Consider the following 17460-nt stretch of genomic DNA (forward strand, 5'->3'; position numbering starts at 1 on the left):
ACGAATTACGATTATCCCTGGGGCCCGCAGGGCAGGGCCCGGGGCCCCACGCACCCGGGGTTCGGCCATGTGGCGGCTCCCCCGGTCCGAGCTAACCCCGGGGGGCATTCAGGGATGGAGAGGGGGAATTTGCCCTGATGGACCGAGGGGGCCTGGTCAGCCTGGGGCGCCAAGCCCTGCAGCCCCGTGGCCTCCCTCCTCCTGCCCGGCCTTGCCCCTTGACCCTCCGAGGGGAAGGATGGAGGAAGGACCCGGATGGAGGGCAACTGTCTGGCTGATTGACAGGTCCCTGGCTGACTGACGGGTCCCTGACTGACAGGCGAGGGAGGAAGGAGGAGAGGAGGCCTCGACCCTCCCCATCTCCTCCCCTCATTGTCCTCGCCTCCGGGGGGGCCTCCATGCCCCCCTCGGTGCCCCCTCCCCCCGCCCCCCTTAGGCCCGTCACCTGCCGCCTCAGGCCGTCGACACGGGGGGGGGGGGGGGCGGGGCTCCCCTCGGCCTCCGCGCGCATGCGCGCAGCCGGCTAACGGTTCGGACCCCCCCCCCGCCATAGTGACGCGGAGGCTAGAGCGCCCTCCCCATTGACCCCGCCGAGCCCGGGGGCCGACGGGATCGAGGAGGTCCCGAGCGTGGTCCGCCGGCCTGCTTTCTTCCCCCCCCACGCCGCCTCTTGTCTGCTGTGTGACCTTGGACAGTCACTTAATAATCCTAATCATGGTGGTATTTGTTAAGCGCTCACTGGGTGCCGAGCACTGTTCTAAGCGCTGGGGGGAGATACAAGATAATCAGGTTGTCCCACGTAGGACTCCCAGTCTTCATCCCCATTTTACAGATGGGGGAACTGAGGCCCAGAGAAGTGAGGTGACTTGCCTCATAGTAATGATGTTGGCAGCGGTTAAGTTAGAGGAGCAGCGTGGCTCAGTGGACAGGGCCCGGGCTGGGGAGTCAGAGGTCGTGGGTTTGAATCCCGGCTCTGCTTCTTGTCAGCTGTATGACCTTGGGCGAGTCACTTCACTCCTCTGGGCCTCAGTTCCCTCATTTGTAAAAAGGGGATGAAGACTGTGAGGCTCACGTGGGACAATCTCATGACCCTGTATCTACCCCAGCGCTTAGGACAGTGCCAACAGCGCTTAACAAATACCAACATTATTATTATTAATATAACAGTGCTCTGCACATAGTAAGCGCTTAACAAATGCCAACTTTTTTTTAAGTGCTTACTATGTGCCAAGCACTGTTCTAAGCGCTGGGGGAGATACAAGGTGATCAGGTGGAGCTCACCGTCTTCCTCCCCATTTTACAGAGGTCACCGAGGCCCCGAGAAGTGCCGTGACTTGCCCAAGGTCACATAGCTGACAGGTGGCAGAGCCGGGATTAGAACCCACGACCTTTTGACTCCCAGGCCCGGGTTCTATCCACTTCGCCGGGCTGCTCGTCTCTGTGCCTCAGTTACCTCGTCTGTAAAATGGGGATTAAAAGTGTGAGCCTTACGTGGGGCAACCTGATTACCCTGTACCGACCCCAGCGCTTAGAACAGTGCTTGGCACATAGCAAGCGCTTCACAAATATTGTCATTGTTATTATTATTATTGCACCATGATGGAGAAGTAGTGTGGCTTCCTAGACAGAACACGGACCTGGGAGTCAAAAGGACCTGGGTTCTAATTCCCATTCCACCCTATTTGTGCTGTGTGACCTTGGATAAGACACTTAACTTCTCTGGGCCTCAGTTCCCTCATCTGTAAAATGTGGATTAGGACTGTGAGCCCCATGTGGGACAGGGACTGTGTCCAACCTGATTAACATGTATCTGCCCCAGCACTTAAGAATAGTGCCTGGCACATAGTAAGCACTTCATCAGTACCATTATTATCTTTAAGTGTTCACTACGTGCCAAGCACTGTACTAAACACTGAAGCTCATTCTGGGCAGGAAATGTCACTTAATTGTTGTATTGTACTTTCCCAAGTGCTTAGTACAGTGCTCTGCAAACAGTAAGCACTCAATAAATAATAAGAATAATAATGGTGGTATTTGTTAAGCGCTTACTATGTGCAAAGCACTGTTCTAAGCGCTGGGGGGCTACAGGGTGATTAGGTTGTCCCATGTGGGGCTCACAGTTTTAATCCCCATTTTACAGATGAGGTAACTGAGGCCCAGAGAAGTTAAGTGACTTGCCCAAAGTCACACAGCTGGCAAGTGGCAGAGCAGGGATTAGAACCCACGACCTCTGACTCCCAAGCCCGGGCTCTTTCCACTGAGCCACGCTGCTTGAATGAATGAATTGAAGTTCATCACACTGGACACACTCCCTGTCCAATGTGGGATTCCCAGTCTACCTAGGTGGGAGAACAAGTACTGAGTCCTCATTTTACGTTTGAGAAATCTGATGCACAGAGAAGTTAAGTGACTTGCCCAAGGTCACACAGCATTCAAGAGGAGGAGGCGGTTTTGGAATCCAGGTCCGGGCTCTTTTCACTAGGCTGCTTCCCTTGTCTGTCTCCCCCCATTTGACTGTGAGATGATTTCGGGGGAGACAGTAAGTAAGCATTCAATAAATACCACTGATTGATTGTTTTGGGCTTGGCCACGTTTCTTTGAGGACCCCGTGGACACAGGCTAGTTTTTAGGGGTAGGGCAAAGGGTTCCCTGGTGTCCTCTTCCTCCCTGACCGCCCACTTGTTAGGTGACCATATTTGCAAAATCTAAATGTAGAAAGAGGAGGAGCCAGGAGGGGAAGACAGACTGACAGAGGAGGTCAAAGCTGCAGGAAATAGGAATCAGCAGCAGCATTTGACGTTTTGGGTACTCAACATGTGCAGAGCACTGTACTGGGTATCCACTGTATGCAGAACGCTGTACTGGGCACTCACTGTAAGAAGCTGATTTTTTTTTTCTTTTCCACATCACTCCACTGGTCTGACTAGTTGATCTCTGGGCTTCAGTTCCTTCCTTTGTGGAATTCATTCATTCAATCATATTTACGGAGTGCTTACTGCGTGCAGAACACTGTACTAAACGCTTGGGAAAGCACAATGCAACAATAATCAGTGATAATTCCCTGCCCACAACGAAATGAGAATGATCCATGCCTCTCCGTATGAATCGAACAATAGCGTTGACTGAACTTCTACCGTGTGTAAAGCCCTGCTCAAAGCACCCGGGAGTATTCAATAGTTAGTAGGCGTGTTTCCTGCCCTGGAGGAGCTTACGGTCTAGCAGGTGAGGCAGAACCTGAAATAAAGTACAGGCAGGAGGACCTCGTGGAATATAAAGACGACATATAAAGATAGGCTACGGAGGTGGAAGGGTGAGTACCTAAGAGATTAGGTGATGCGGAACCAATCGATCTATTAATGGTATTTATCGGGCGCTTAGTATGTGCAGAGCACTGTACTAAGCACTTAGGAGAGTACAATACAGCAGAATTAGCAGTCAAGTTCCCTGGTCATAATAAGTGCTAAGATAGCAGTTGGGGGCAGATAATTGGGATGAGGAAGCATTACAGATTCATCTGATGACTCCCACTCGCCAATTCTCCTTGGTACCGTGGAGGAAGAATGTTTAGAGCAGACCCATCACTCAGGCCTGGCAGTGGAGTCTTGAAACATGAGTCACACGACTGTGAAGTTACGATTCCCCCGACAATCATAAATGATTCTTCCTATAAATATGGAAAGGGCTAGGTTGACGGCATGGCTTCTCAGCCCAGGCTTCAGAGTGCTCTGCAAACCCTCCTCTTCAGCGGCCAGTGGCTCAGGCGTTCTCATTCCTGGGCTACAGAGGGCCAGTACTTAGGTGATTGGGAGGGAGCAAGCAGTGGGGTAGACGGGGGAGAATTAGATGGGACACAGTCCCCCATCCCCTCAGGGCTAAACGCTTAGGACAGTGCCTTGCACACAGTACACGCTCAATAAGTACGACTGAGTGAATGAATAAAAGAGAGGAAGTGCGGCGATCCTACCCAAGCCACGGTCCGCCGCCTGCACTCTGGTCCTTACCACTTATTTTCTGGAATAATAATAATAATAATAATAATAATGTTGGTATTTGTTAAACGCTTACTATGTGCAGAGCACCGTTCTAAGCGCTGGGGTAGATACTTGCCCACAGTCACCCAGCTGACAACTGGCAGAGCCGGGATTCGATCCCATGACTTCTAACTCCCAAGCCCGTGCTCTTTCCACTGATCCACGTAATGACAGTAATTATGAAGCACTCTCTCGGTGCTAAACACTGTGCTCGGCATTGGGGGGATACAAGAGAATCAGATCAGACAAGATAAGTGGGAGGGCGAGCAGGGATTTTAATACCAGTTTTATGTGGGAGAGGGATGGTGTCTGGTCTGATTATCTTGATTCCAGCCCAGTGCTTGGCCCATAGTTAGGGTTTAATAAATATTATTATTAGCGGTAGTTATAATAGTATTAGACTCAGAGAGGTGAAGTGGCTTGCCCCAGGTCACACAGCAGGCCAGGGGCAGGGCTGCAATTAGTACCTAGGATTTCCAGCTCCTGGCCCGCTGCACTTTCCTCAAGACCACGCTGTCTATCATTTCTGTTGTCGGGGGACGGCAGGGTAGTGAGAGCAAAACAGAGGATCCGGGAAAAAGACTAGGCTCATCTGGCAAAACCACGTCCCCCCGCCGGACCTGCCCGAGTTTCCAGTTCTCCTCTTGGTCGATGGTTTTAGGGGTTAATGTCCTTTAAGAGCACTGCAGCCACTACAGGGTTAAAATCACTCTCCGAAGCAATCTTACTTTGGGATGAAGCCCCAGAAATCCCATCTTTTAAATTTTCGGTGATGGCTTTCTGACTTCAAGCCAACTGGAATCGTTCATAACCACGGCCCCGCTCTGCGGCAGGAAGGTTCGGGCCTCCATTACGACGGTTTCCCAATAATTCCAGTGAATCTCTACTAGAGCGAAGGAGTAAACCGGAGCAAGCATTTCTGTTGACCCTCGCTAACTTCAAAGCCCCCTGAAATGGCACCTCCTGTGAGGGACCTTCCCTGATCACCCTCCACTCATTCTCGGATAAATCCCCCCTCGACTGACACGTCTGCTCTTCAGCGTCACCTCAGCACTCGAACACCAACCTCTCACAGGTTAGATAACTTCCGTGCCCCACTAATTAAGCACTAACTCAGGTACATCTCCTTTTAAAAAGCGTGTTCGATATTTCATAGTATTATTCTAATTTATTAATATGTAATATAATCACCCCCCTTTGACACTTAATTATTATAATCTATTAACGTATTGTATTGTTTATTATAAATTTAATATTAAATTCTGTGGCATTTGTTAAGCGCTTACTGTTCTAAGCGCCGGAGCAGATACAAACTAATCAATTTGGGGACAGTCCCTGTCCCACATAAGGTTCCCAGTCTGAATCCCCATTTTGCCAATGAGGTGATTGGGGGTCCAAGAAGTGAAGTGACTGGCCCGAGGTCACACAGCAGATAAGTGGAGGAGCTGGGATTAGAACCCAGGTCCTTCTGACTCCCAGCCCGCGCTCTATCCACTAGGTCACGCTACTTCCCAGCATCCAGTCTGCAAATAACTTTAGTGTCGCTCTCCCTCACTAGACTGGAAGCTCCTTGAGGGCAAGAGCCACGCCTACTAACTCTAGTTTACTCTCTCAAGTCCTCAGCACAGTGCTCTGCACATAGCAGATCCTCAAGACGTACTATTGATTGATAGCTGCTGCCGATATTGAACCCTTAAACCCTCCCTGTTAAGACTGTGAGCTCCTGGGGATCATCAGGGGCAGTGTCCGATTTGATTACCCCGTATCTGCCGCAGTGCTCGGCGCAGTGCTTGACCCACGCTAAGTGCTTAATGAATCCAATCATGGTAATGATAATAAAAAGTGCCAATTTTGGCCCAGAGAACTCGCACCGCAAGGAAAACACCTGGCCGCTAATTTGCATCTTCACATTTTGAAGTTATTTTTAAACCCCCGCTTAACACCAGACAAAATGTTCCCACTTAGAGACATAAACAAGGCTTCTTGGAAGATTGGGCAGACAGCTTTATGAGCTTTTCTGCTTACGAGAATCCGTTAGCATAAAAATGAGCGCGTTTGAGCCACCCGGGCTTGATCGATCACCATTCTGCTGCGACGCGAGGACGTGCCCATCACCGTAAAGACCGAGTCGATCCGAAAAGCTTCTCAGAGAAGTGGCCCAGGTCGCCCAGTGGTGGCTAGTAGTCTCTTCCCCAGCTCCCTCTAGATTGTAACCTCGTCGCGGGCGGCGAACGTATCCCCCAACTCTGTTATAATGTCCTTCTCGAAGCACTTAGTTCAGTGCTCTGCACACAGGAAGCGCTCAATAAATATCATAGATGACCGGCGTCTTCACCAGCCCGGTCTTCTCTCTCTCTCTCTCGAGGGGCACCGGGAGAGGGGGACCCCGGACCGGCCCCCTCGGGAAGCCCGGGCACCTCAGCCGGGGCCGGCCTCGTCGTAGGATAAGCCAGACCGGCGCCTTCCCTACCCTGCACTTTTGACCCTCTGAGTTCCGGGTTCAAGTGCCGCCCGGGATATTTTTAATTACAGGGAGTGCTATTGCCCTGCCTGACCCAGCTGGATGGTTCCCCGCCTGCGGGCTTTTCTCGCTGAGCGCATCACGAGCTGTTTGCTCAGCAGCCAAATCCTTCCTGATTCAAGAATTCCGCATCCTCCACCCGGCTGCAGAAACCTCCTGCAGAGGAAGGTTATTCCGTGGCCCAGGGGATGGGGCTGAGAGCCGGGAGGCCTGGGTTCTACTCCCAGCCGTGCCCCTGGCTGGCCTCGTGACCTCGCCTCAGTCGGTCCAATTTATTAGCGCTTACTGTGCGCAGGGCACTTTACTAAGCGCTTGGGAGAATATCTTTGAACCTCAGAGTCCTCATCTGTTCAATGGGGGTAAAACCCCTTCCCGCCCTCCCTCTTTGACTGAACATCCCGGATGGGTCCAAGACTGTATCTATACTTCCAGTCCCATCCTCGTACCTGCCCTGGCTCTTTGGCACATAGTGAAAATGCAATAAATGCCGTGATTTTTTAAATGGTATCTATTAAGTGCTTACTATGGCCCAGACTCTGTGCTGAAAGCTGGAGTGGATACAAGGTGATCAGGTTGGACACAGTCCTTGTCTCACGTGAGGCTCACGGTCTTAATCCCCATTTGATAGATGAGGTAGCGGAGGCCCAGAGAAGTGAAGTGACTTGCCCAAGGTCACCAGCCGCCAGGTGGTGGAGCTGGTATTAGAACCCAGGTCCTTCTGACTCCCAGGCCTTTGCTCTACCCACTAGACCATGCTGCCTCTCGCCGTCATTAATGCCACAGTGGGGTACGGAATGGAGTGGAGGCCGTGTTACCCAATCTAATTATCCTGGATCCGCCTCCGCACTTCATATGGTTTATGTGCTCAGTAAGTGCCACACGTCTGCTATGGTGACCTTGGGCACGTCATTTCACTTTTCTAGGCCTCAGTTACCTCATCTGTAAAATGGGGATGACGATTGCGAGCCCCAAGTGGGACGCAGAATGTGTCCAATTTCACAAGCTTGTCTCTACCCCAGTGCTTAATACAGTGACTGGCACCTAGTAAGCACTTAACAAATTCCATAGGAAAAAAAAACCAAACACAAACCTCCCCATCCAGGTGGCAGAGAACAAAGATTTCATTTGTGCTCTGCAAAGCTTTTTCTTTCTGCTCCTTTCCCTCAGTTGTTCAGCTTCCTGGACTTTATCTGATGATCTTACCGCACCCTCTCCTGCCCTTTTTCTTTACCTTGGCCCCCAGCCACCTGGGAGGCTTCTTATAGCACCAGATGGAGTCATCTGTGGTCGTCTTCAAGTGCCTACTAAGTGCACAGTACTGTACTAAGCCCTGGGGTAGATAGACGATCATCAGGACAGATCCGGTCCCTTTCCCACTTGGGGCTCACCAGCCTCAGAGGGATGGTGAACGGGCATCGAATCCCCATTTTACAGATGAGGAAACTGAGGCACAGAGAACTGAAGAGAAATGCCCGAGGTCACCCAGCAGGCAAGTGGCAGAGCTGGGATTGGAACCCGGGTCCTCTGACTCCCAGGACCGGGCTTTTTGTGCTACGCTAGTAAACGTTTAGTATAGTGTTCTGCAGACAGAAGCCGCCCAACAAATATAATTTATTGACTGATTAAGCTCCTTCTCTAAGCATAAGGTGCCCAAGCTGTCTTCTCTTTTTTTTTTAATGGGATTTCTTCAGTGTTTACTATGTGCCACGCACTATACTAAAGCGCTGGGGCAGATACAAGCTAATCAGCTTGGACAGTAGACAGTCTTAATCTCCATTTTACAGGTGCGGTAACTGAGGCACTGAGAAGTTAAATGACTTACCCAAGGTCGAACAGCTGACAGGTGGTGGATCTGGGATTAGAACCCATGTCCTCTGATACTCAGGAAGACGCTCTTTCCGCTAGGCAATGCGGCTTCTTCTGTGAACCGCTCCTTTCCCACCTCCTTTGGACATCTGGGCTCTGGTGGCACCACAAGATCATTTTCATCAAACCTGTGGGAGGAGAAGTCCTATTTGACTGTAAACTCCTTGCGGACGGAGATCGTACGTGCTAACTCTCCCAGTGCTCTACTCCAGCACTTAGTACAGTGCTTGGCACATAGTAAGCGCTTAACAAATGCCATTAAAAATGCCACAGTTATTCTTATTATTATTACCGAAGGCAGTGAGCGTTGACTAGTTTTTCCAACCCAGACTACCGCATGGGGGGGGAGCCAGCTTCCCCAGAGAAAATTTAAATCTGTGGCATCGGCTGTCCTCTCCCAAGCGCTTAATACAGTGTCTAGCACTTGGCAGTCACTTAATAAATATCACTGTTGGCCTGTCTGTTTGATTGGAAAGGGCTTTAAAGCCCTCTTGCCTCTTCCTGTCTCAACTCCATACTCTCCTACTCCAACCCAGCCCGCACACTTTGCTCCTCTAAAGCCAACCTGCGCACCGTACTTTGCTCTCGTCTATCTCGCCACCGGCCTTCTCACCCACATCCTGCCTCTTGCCTGGAACATCCTCCCTCCTCATATCCGACAATTCCTCTCCCCGCCTTCAAAGCCTTAACGAAAGCCCATCTCCTCCAAGAGGCCTTCCCCGACTAAGCCCTCTTCCCTTTTCTTCCACTCCCATCTTCATTACACTGACTTGCTCCCTGTTCATCCCCCCCACGTCAGGCCCCAAGGCACTTATGTACAAATCTGCAATTGATGTATTTATTTATATTCATGCACACTGTGGGTGGGGAATGTGTCTGTTATACCGTTATATTGTACTCTCCCAAACGCTTAGTACAGTGAGCTGCACACAGTAAGCGCTCAATAAACATGAAAGCCTGAATTGCTCATAAGGGTTAGGTCAACTAAGTGACCAGATGCCCAATCCGGCAAATCAGACTGGAGATGACCACGATTTCAGCCTTCTGTCTAAAAAAGGAATCTGAGAAAAAGAGATGAGCTATAGGTAATTCTTCGCTCACTCTTGGCTGAATCAATTTGTTACTCTGAATTAACTTTCTACTTGGCTTGCCTTTCTTCTGAATTATTTTAAGAGCATTACGAATCAGAGGAAAGGAACTACCTGGCAAAAACCTCCTCTCTGATTCAAACAAAGTAATCACTGTAGCCCGTAGCATTTGATTAATATGGAAAATAATTATTTGCAACAAGAACACAGAGCTCACAATGTTACCTTAAAACCACATTAGGTACGCTCAGAAACCTATTTTCTTGCGACTTTCTTCTCTCTCCCGTGTGGAATAACTGTCACGGGCGCTTCCGGGGGCAATCATTTAAAGCTCAAAACTCATATCCCTGTGACTTCTCATTCCGCTTTGGATTCAACTGAGCCTTGAAATGAAAAGGATATTAAACATTTCTGCTTCCTTTTGAAAAGTTAGACCACTTCCCAATCCCACGTTCTTCTGGTTTTAGAAAGGTACCGGGAAAAGTAATCAATAAATCACATTGAACGTCGACCTTGTACTCAGACCTACATGCTTGGGATTGGACTGGAGTTAATACTATGTGCAGAGCGCTGTTCTAAGCGCTGGGGAGGATACAGGGTCATCAGGTTGTCCCACGAGAGGCTCCCAGTCTTCATCCTCATTTGACAGATGAGGTCACTGAGGTGCAGAGAAGTGACTTAATAATAATAATGTTGGTATTTGTTAAGCGCTTACTATGTGCCGAGCACTGTCCTAAGCACTGGGGTGGATACAAGGTCATCAGGTTGTCCCACGTGAGGCACCCAGTCTTCATCCCCATTTTCCAGATGAGGTCACTGAGGCCCAGAGAAGTGACTGGCCCAAGGCCACCCAGCTGCCAAGGGGCGGAGCCGGGATTAGAACCCACGCCCTCTGCCTCCCCAGCCCGGCCTCTTTAATAATGTTGGTATTTGTTAAGCGCTTACTATGTGCAGAGCACTGTTCTAAGCGCTGGGGGAGATCCAGGGTCATCGGGTGGTCCCACGTGAGGCTCCCAGTTAATCCCCATTTGACAGATGAGGTCACTGAGGCCCAGAGAAGGGAAGTGACTTAATAATGTTGGTATTTGTTAAGCGCTTACTATGTGCAGAGCACTGTTCTAAGCGCTGGGGGAGATCCAGGGTCATCAGGTGGTCCCACGTGAGGCTCCCAGTTAATCCCCATTTGACAGATGAGGTCACTGAGGCCCAGAGAAGGGAAGTGACTTAATAATGTTGGTATTTGTTAAGCGCTTACTCTGTGCAGAGCACTGTTCTAAGCGCTGGGGGGGAATCCAGGGTCATCAGGTGGTCCCACGGGAGGCTCCTAGTCTTCATCCCCATTTGACAGATGAGGGAACTGAGGCCCAGAGGAAGGGAAGTGCCTCGCCCACAGTCACCCGGCTGCCAAGGGGCAGAGCCGGGAGTCGAACCCATGACCTCTGACTCCGGAGCCCAGGCTCTTTTCCACTGAGCCACGCTGCTTCCCCACTGCTGCTTCAGCGCTCCTACTAAGCGCTCGGAAAATACGACGGAACGAAGGACGAGGAGGCGGCGGCCCCTCAACGGCCAAAATGGCCGACGCCTTCCCGCCTTCTTCCCGCCGCGGGGGCCGGACAACTCTCGCGAGATTTCCCCCCTCCCCCCCCCGAGGGGGACAGAGACGTGGCCGAGTGCGCAGGCGCGTGGGCGGGCCGCCGGCCGGAGGGCCGGATCTCGCGAGATTTTGGCGGGCGGGAGGGGAAGGGCCGGCGGCCGTTCGGCTGTCGGTGGCCGGCGGGGAGGGCGGAGCCGCCAGGTGAGAAGCCCCGCCCTGCACCGGGGGAGGCGGGGGGATTGGCTCCTCGTCGTCCCCCCTCTCATCCCTGCTTCTGTCTCTCTCCTTCCTCCTCCTCCTCCTCCTCCTCCTCCCGGGCCCAGCCGTGCGGCGATGGGGGCGCAGGACCGGCCGCAGTGTCACTTCGACATCGAGATCAACCGCGAGCCCGGTGAGCCGGGGTGGACGGAGCCCTGCGGTTTGGCGGGGGCAGGGAGGTGCACCGTTTGGGGGTGGGGACGGGGAGGCTTGCAGATCTGGAGGGGGGGGAGGGAGGAAGGTGCACCGTTTTGGGGGGAGGAAGGGGATGCACCACTTGCGGGTGGGAGGGAGGTGCACCGAATTGGGGTTGGAGGGAAGGAGCTGCACGGTTTTGGGGTGGGGGGAAAAGGAGCTAAACTGTTTTGGAGAGGGAGGTGCACCGTTTTGAGGTGGGGAGAGGGAGGCCTACGGTTTTCGGGGGAGGGAGGTGCACCGTTTTGGGGTGGGGGGGGAAAGAGGTGCACCGTTTTGGGGTAGGGGGAGAGAGGTGCATACTTTTGGAGTGGAAGGGAGGTGCGCCGTTTTGGGGTGGGGGAAAAGAGGTGCACTGTTTTGGGGTGGGGGAGAGGGTGCATACTTTTGGGGTAGGAGGGAGGGAGGTGCACCGTTTTGGGGTGGGAGAAGGGAGGTGCACCGTTTTGGGGTGAGGGGAAAGAGGTGCATACTTTGGGGTGGGAGGGAGGGAGGTGCACCGTTTTGGGGTGGGCCAGGAGGTAGCGAGGTGCACCGTTTTGGGGTGGGGGGAAAAGAGGTGCATATTTTTGGGATGGGAGGGAGGGAGATGCAGCGTTTTGGGGTGGGCGGGAAAAGAGGTGCACCGTTTTGGGGGTGGAGGAGAGAGGTGCATACTTTTGAGAAGGGAGAGAGGTGCACCGTTTTGAGGTGGGGAGAGGGAGGCCTACGGTTTTCGCGGGAGGGAGGTGCATCGTTTTTGGGGTGGGGGAGGTAGAGAGGTGCACCGTTTTGGGGTAGAGGGGGAAGAGGTGCACTGTTTTGGGGTGTGGGGAGAGAAGTGCATATTTTTGAGGTGGGAGGGAGGTACACCGTTTTGGGGTGGGGGGAAGGAGGTGCACTGTTTGGGGGTGGGGGGGAAAGGAGGTGCACTGTTTGGGGGTGGGGAAAGAGAGGTGCGTAGTTTTGGGGTGGGGAGAGGGAGGCCTACAGTTTTGGGGTGAGGGAAGTTGGTGCCCAGTTTTGGGTGTGAGGAAGGGAGGTGCCCCATTTTGGGGTTAGGGGGAAAGGAGGTGCACTGTTTTGAGGGGAGGGAGGGAGGTGCACCGTATTAGGGTGGGGGGAAAGGAGGTGCACTGTTTTGGGGTCGGAGGAGAGAGGAGCTTAATTTTGGGGTGGGGGAAGGGAGGGAAGTGCACCGTTTTGAGTCTGGGGAGAGGGTTGCTCCATTCTGGGGTCGGGGAGGAGGAGGAAGGTAGACCTTTGTGGATGGGGGTTAAGGGAGCTGCACCGTTCTAAAGCCTAGGTGGGGGGAGCACCGTTTGGGGTTAGGGGAGAAGTGGGCATACCATTTGGGGGAAGGGGCTGCACTGTTCTGGGTTGGGAGGAGGAAGGAGGGTGCACCATCTGGGGTGTGGGAAGGGGAGAGGGGACAAGGCCAAAGCAGGGGATGAAGGAAGGGATTTTTTCTGCTGACATGCCTGGAATTCCTCCCCCTCCCCTAATAATCCCCCGAAAAACACATGGCACACAGGTGACCCATTTGTCAGCCACTCTTTTCTCAGCCTGGCCCCAGAGGGCTCCACCACACCTGGACTTTTTTCTACTTTTCCTTTCCCCCTCCCATCCCTTCCCCCGTCTCTGCACCCCCCCCCCCGGGGTCCGGACCCCGGGAACTGCCGCCTGCGGTTTGCCTCGGAAGCCCTTGGCCCGAAGCCCAGCGCCCGCCGGACCGCCAGGCCTCCACCCCCGCATTTCCCGTCAGAGGGAGAAGCCATCCACAGCCCCCCAGCTTGAGCCCTCTAAACCCGGAGTCCATCTGGCCGGGGCAGCAGGTCACCCCAGGGATCCCCGTGGACGCCAGGCCCCCAAACACCCGACTTCCTTCCGGCCCCGGGATTTGGTCCGCGGTGTTGGAACGCTGTGCCGCGGCTGCCTTCAGCAAGATCCTCTACGCTGTGAGCTCGTTATGGGTGGGGAACACGTCTGCCAATTCGTCGTACTCTCTCAAGCGCTCTGAGATAGTAAGCACTCAATAAATACATGTGATTGATCCAACTGGATTAGGCCAGAGCTCACAGGCGGTGGCTTCATTTCAAGCGCTTAGTACAGTGCTTTGCACACAGCAAGTGCTCGATAAATACAGTTGAGTGAATGATGCTTGGACCAGTACACCCCAAAGTCCAGGTATCTGCCTTTTGCCGCACTCTGCACCATCCCAGGGAATGTTTAGCCTAGTTTGAGGGTCAGGTGTAGGGAGGAAAATCTGTCCAAGTGAGAGCTCCTTCATTCCAAGTTGAGTACTTTCAAAATCAGTCCATCACTAGTATTTTTTGAGGACCCGCCGTGGGAAGAGCACCTTACCAAGTACTTGGGGCGGTCGGGTTTACGATCACTAACCTCAGGGAACTTACTCTCTAGTGGAGAGAGTCAGGGGATTTTCAGATATCGGAGGGGGAAACGGATATGGAAATGAGTTAGAACTTTAATAACAGGGTACGTGAAGTGCTACAGGTAAAACAAAGTAGTACACGGTGAGTACACAGCGTACAGTTGGTACCGAAGTGGCAGTTGGAGGGATCTAACCCAAGGGGAAGAGAAACAATCAGTGGGTCAGGGATGTCATTTCAGTTTGCACACGGTAAGGGCTCAAATACAACTGAGAGATAAGTGTGGCGTGGAAGATGGGGAGAGCTGTAGTCTTTTGGGAAAGAAAGAAAGAACGAAACCAGGCCCAGTGAGTAGGTCGGATTGAGAGGAACAGAGAGAGCGATCTGGGGTATTGTGGGAGAAGAGAGTAGAGAGAAGTAGGAGGAAGAGAGCGGGGTTTTACCCAAGAGATGTGTTTTACGAAGACTGCAACACTAAGCAAGGGCCTGGGTGTCAGGGGACCTGGGTTCTAATCCCAACTCTGTCACCTGCTCTGTGAACTTGGCCAAGTCACTTCACGTCTCTGAGCCTCAGTTACCTTATCTGTAAAATGGAAGTTAAGACTGTGAGCCCCAAGCGGTACGTGGACTGTGCCCAAACCGGTTAACTTGTATTTACCTCCATGCTAAGTACAGTGCCTGGTACATAGTAAGTGCTTAATAGCATTTCAAAAGAAAGGATTGTAAGCAAGGAAGTGGACAAAAAGGAGCGTACTCTCCACGCCGTAACGCTGCTGGGTGCTACAGCTTCAAAACCATTTGGACGGCACCCGGAGGTGCCGGACTTACCCACGTGAAGGGTTCTGCTTTTGGTTTAGTGACACTGGTCTCCGGTTTCAGTTCAAGACAACCCCACCTGTCTGTCTGAATGGTGGGCTTCCTTAAAATGAATAATAAATCATCACAATTGTGGTTTCTGATAACAATTACGGTATTGAGTGCTTGCTGCGTGTCAGGCGTTATACCAGGCGCTGGGGTGAATACGTACAAATCAGGTCGGACACAGTCCCTGTCCCATGTGGGTCTCGCGGTCTCAATCCCCATTTTACAGATGAGGTAACTGAGGCCAAGAGAAGTGAAGGGACTTGCCGAAGGTCACACAGCAGACAAGTAGCGAAGCTGGGATTAGAACCCAGCTCCTTCTGACTCGCAGGCCCGTGCTCTTTAGATGCTTGCTACGTGCTAAGCACTGTACTAAGAACACAGTCACCTGGCCCACCCGGGGCTTTCAGTCCCGAGGAATGGTCCCTGACCAGTTGTGCCAGAGGATGAGGAGTAGCAGTAGAAACTTAGGTTTCCTTCTGCTCTAGATGTGCCCTGTTCAGTGATCACTTACTGAAGGGGTGTTAGATCTTGTGTAGCAATGCCGTTAATGTGTAATCCAGCTTTGGCAACCTGCGAGTCATAAAAGGAAAGGGAGGCCCTGGAAGCAGAGGCACTTACCGGTGTGCCTCGATGTCCCCGACTGGAGAGGTCGCGATGAAAACGGATTTTCTTCTAGCGTGGTCTGAGAGAGAGTGGGGAGTGGCGGGAGGGCGCTATCTGGGTCTTGGCCAAGGTCTTTTTAGTCCATCGGTAGGACGCCCCGTTCTCTGGGCGCCGGGGCCGTGTCCTTGCAGAAGCTCACACTGGAACGGGTCTTCCGGCCCCCGCGCATGTGCCCCGGTGGTTCCTCCAGTTCCCACGGCCTGTTGAGCCCCTCCACCAGGCACTAGTCCCGGTAATCCTTGGGAGCCCAGCACCTCGGGACTCCTCACCAGGCAGCCCCTGGATTGCTCGGGCCCCAGCTTACAGCCGCTCCGCGTAGAGTTCGGGCCTTGCGGAATCGAAAGCGGGACAGAGGCAAGTGGGCGCTTCCTTGCCCTCCGGAGGCCAAAGGCCCCGAGGCGGGTCAAGTGGGGTGAGGTAGGAGGGAGTCTGGATGCCCACTTTGAGGAGTTTTTGTGAGATGCGGGAGAACGGAGTCAGCGGAAGGTTTGGTGGAGGGCAGAGGTGTGAGCTGAGGGATGCTTCGGCAAGATGATCTTGGGGGCTCAGTTTGGGCGGGTGAGACAGGCCATCAGTGTTCTACCCATCAGCTTTGGCAGAGTCCCCCCTACCCCAGCAGAAGTGAAGACACAATCCCCTTTCTGTGCTGGTGATGGCAATCCTCCAGTGGATTTTGGCATCAGGACTGAGAGCACATCTGGCTTTCCAAGCCCGTTTAGGAGCACCCTGGGATTCTGAAGTGTCGCTGTCACCGCTCTGGTCCCCAAACATCCCCTATTCTCCCAGCGTTCTGGGGCTCTGTTCTTCCAAGACCCCGAGAGGCGCGGCACGGCAGGTCCACGTAAAAGCTTGGGTCTGCTGCTCAGCTTAGTGTACCTGTGCAGTGCGAGAATTCTCCTTCACAGCCGACTTTTCTCAGGATCTCAAACCTGAAAATGAGCGGGGCAAATGGGGCGGAGGAGTCCCGTATCAGGCGATTCCCGACAGTGAAATTTTCTTGGGAATTTGACACTATCCCAGACCCCCAAGAAGACGGCCTGACAGCCCGGTGTCCGTGTAATGTTGAGCAACTGGGTGCACTTGCATTCATTCGAATTTATTAAATTCTGACAGAGTTTAGAGCGTTGTACTAAGCGCTTGGGAGAGTACCATATAACCGCCATTAGACACATTCTATGCCCCCACGGAGCTTACGGTGTAGAGGGGGAAACACGTGAAAATAAATTACAGATGTGGACCTAAGTGCTGAGGGGTTGAGGGTGAGGTGAATAAAGGGGGCAAATCTGAGTTCATGAGCGAGTTGGGGAAATGAGGGCTTAGTCGGGGAAGACCCCTAGGAGAAGATTTGATTTTAATAAGTCATCGAAGATGGGGAGAGCAGTTGTCTGTCGGATGTGAAGAGGGGAGGGACTTCCAAGCCAGAGACAAGTGAGGGTTCGGCGATGTGATAGATGAGATGGAGGTACGGGGAGTAGGTTGCCGTTAGAAGAGCGGAGTGAGCGGGCTGGGTTGTAGTAGGAAATGAAGGAGGTAGGAGGGGGAAGGTGACTGTGTGCCGTAAAGCCAACGATGAGGCATTTTTGTTGGATGTGGAGGGGATGGGCAACCACTTGAGGTTCTTGACTGAAGCTAGCTGCTCTTGGGGTGTCTTTGGCCCAGTCATTTAACAATTGGGCAGAGAATCATCTGGGTGGCCCCCTGCATCTTGGCTCCGCAGGCCTGTGGCATGCCTCCTGGGAAGACAGGAAGTTAGTTGTGGTCCTAGAACTCTGCCAGGACAATGCAAATCTCATTTCATCCTTTGATTATGCTGCCAGGACAATGCCAAACTCATTTCATCCTTTGATTATGCTCACTTGCTTATGACAGGCCCCATGTGCCACCTGTCTGTGATGGTGGGTTTTCTTTTTTGGAACCAAAGCAGAAAATCCATTGCATTAGTGTTCTTAGGTTTCTTGGGGTGCCCGAGGGTGCCGTGACTCTTGTAGCGGTGTGTGGGTAAAGGGCAGGC

General features: G+C 52.7%; 2 protein-coding genes across 6 annotated transcripts in view; one reads left to right on the plus strand and one right to left on the minus strand.

Annotated features, from left to right (window-relative positions):
• SEC22C (SEC22 homolog C, vesicle trafficking protein) overlaps positions 1–10797 on the minus strand; it is a 28013-nt gene extending 17216 nt beyond the window's left edge. Inside the window, exons 1-3 of the mRNA XM_029077717.2 lie at positions 10762–10797; positions 9732–9889; positions 8375–8546 (exon numbers count right to left, since the gene is read on the minus strand). The gene's annotated coding sequence lies outside the window, so the exon portion shown is untranslated. The remainder of the gene's footprint in view (positions 1–8374; positions 8547–9731; positions 9890–10761) is intronic.
• A 454-nt stretch (positions 10798–11251) lies between these two features.
• Positions 11252–17460, plus strand: part of NKTR (natural killer cell triggering receptor) — a 33946-nt gene continuing 27737 nt past the window's right edge. For 2 of the 5 annotated variants that reach the window (XM_029077256.2, XM_029077257.2), the window contains exon 1: positions 11380–11491. In XM_029077256.2, the coding sequence (XP_028933089.1) occupies positions 11434–11491 (58 nt within the window). In that variant the 5' untranslated portion in view covers positions 11380–11433. Of the gene's footprint in view, positions 11302–11377; positions 11492–13234; positions 13557–17460 lie in introns of those variants that run through there. The other 3 variants (XM_029077254.1, XM_029077258.2, XM_029077255.2) reach the window with 3 other exon arrangements.

This window comes from Ornithorhynchus anatinus, chromosome 13 (assembly GCF_004115215.2).
Source record: "Ornithorhynchus anatinus isolate Pmale09 chromosome 13, mOrnAna1.pri.v4, whole genome shotgun sequence".
Taxonomy (NCBI): domain Eukaryota; kingdom Metazoa; phylum Chordata; class Mammalia; order Monotremata; family Ornithorhynchidae; genus Ornithorhynchus; species Ornithorhynchus anatinus.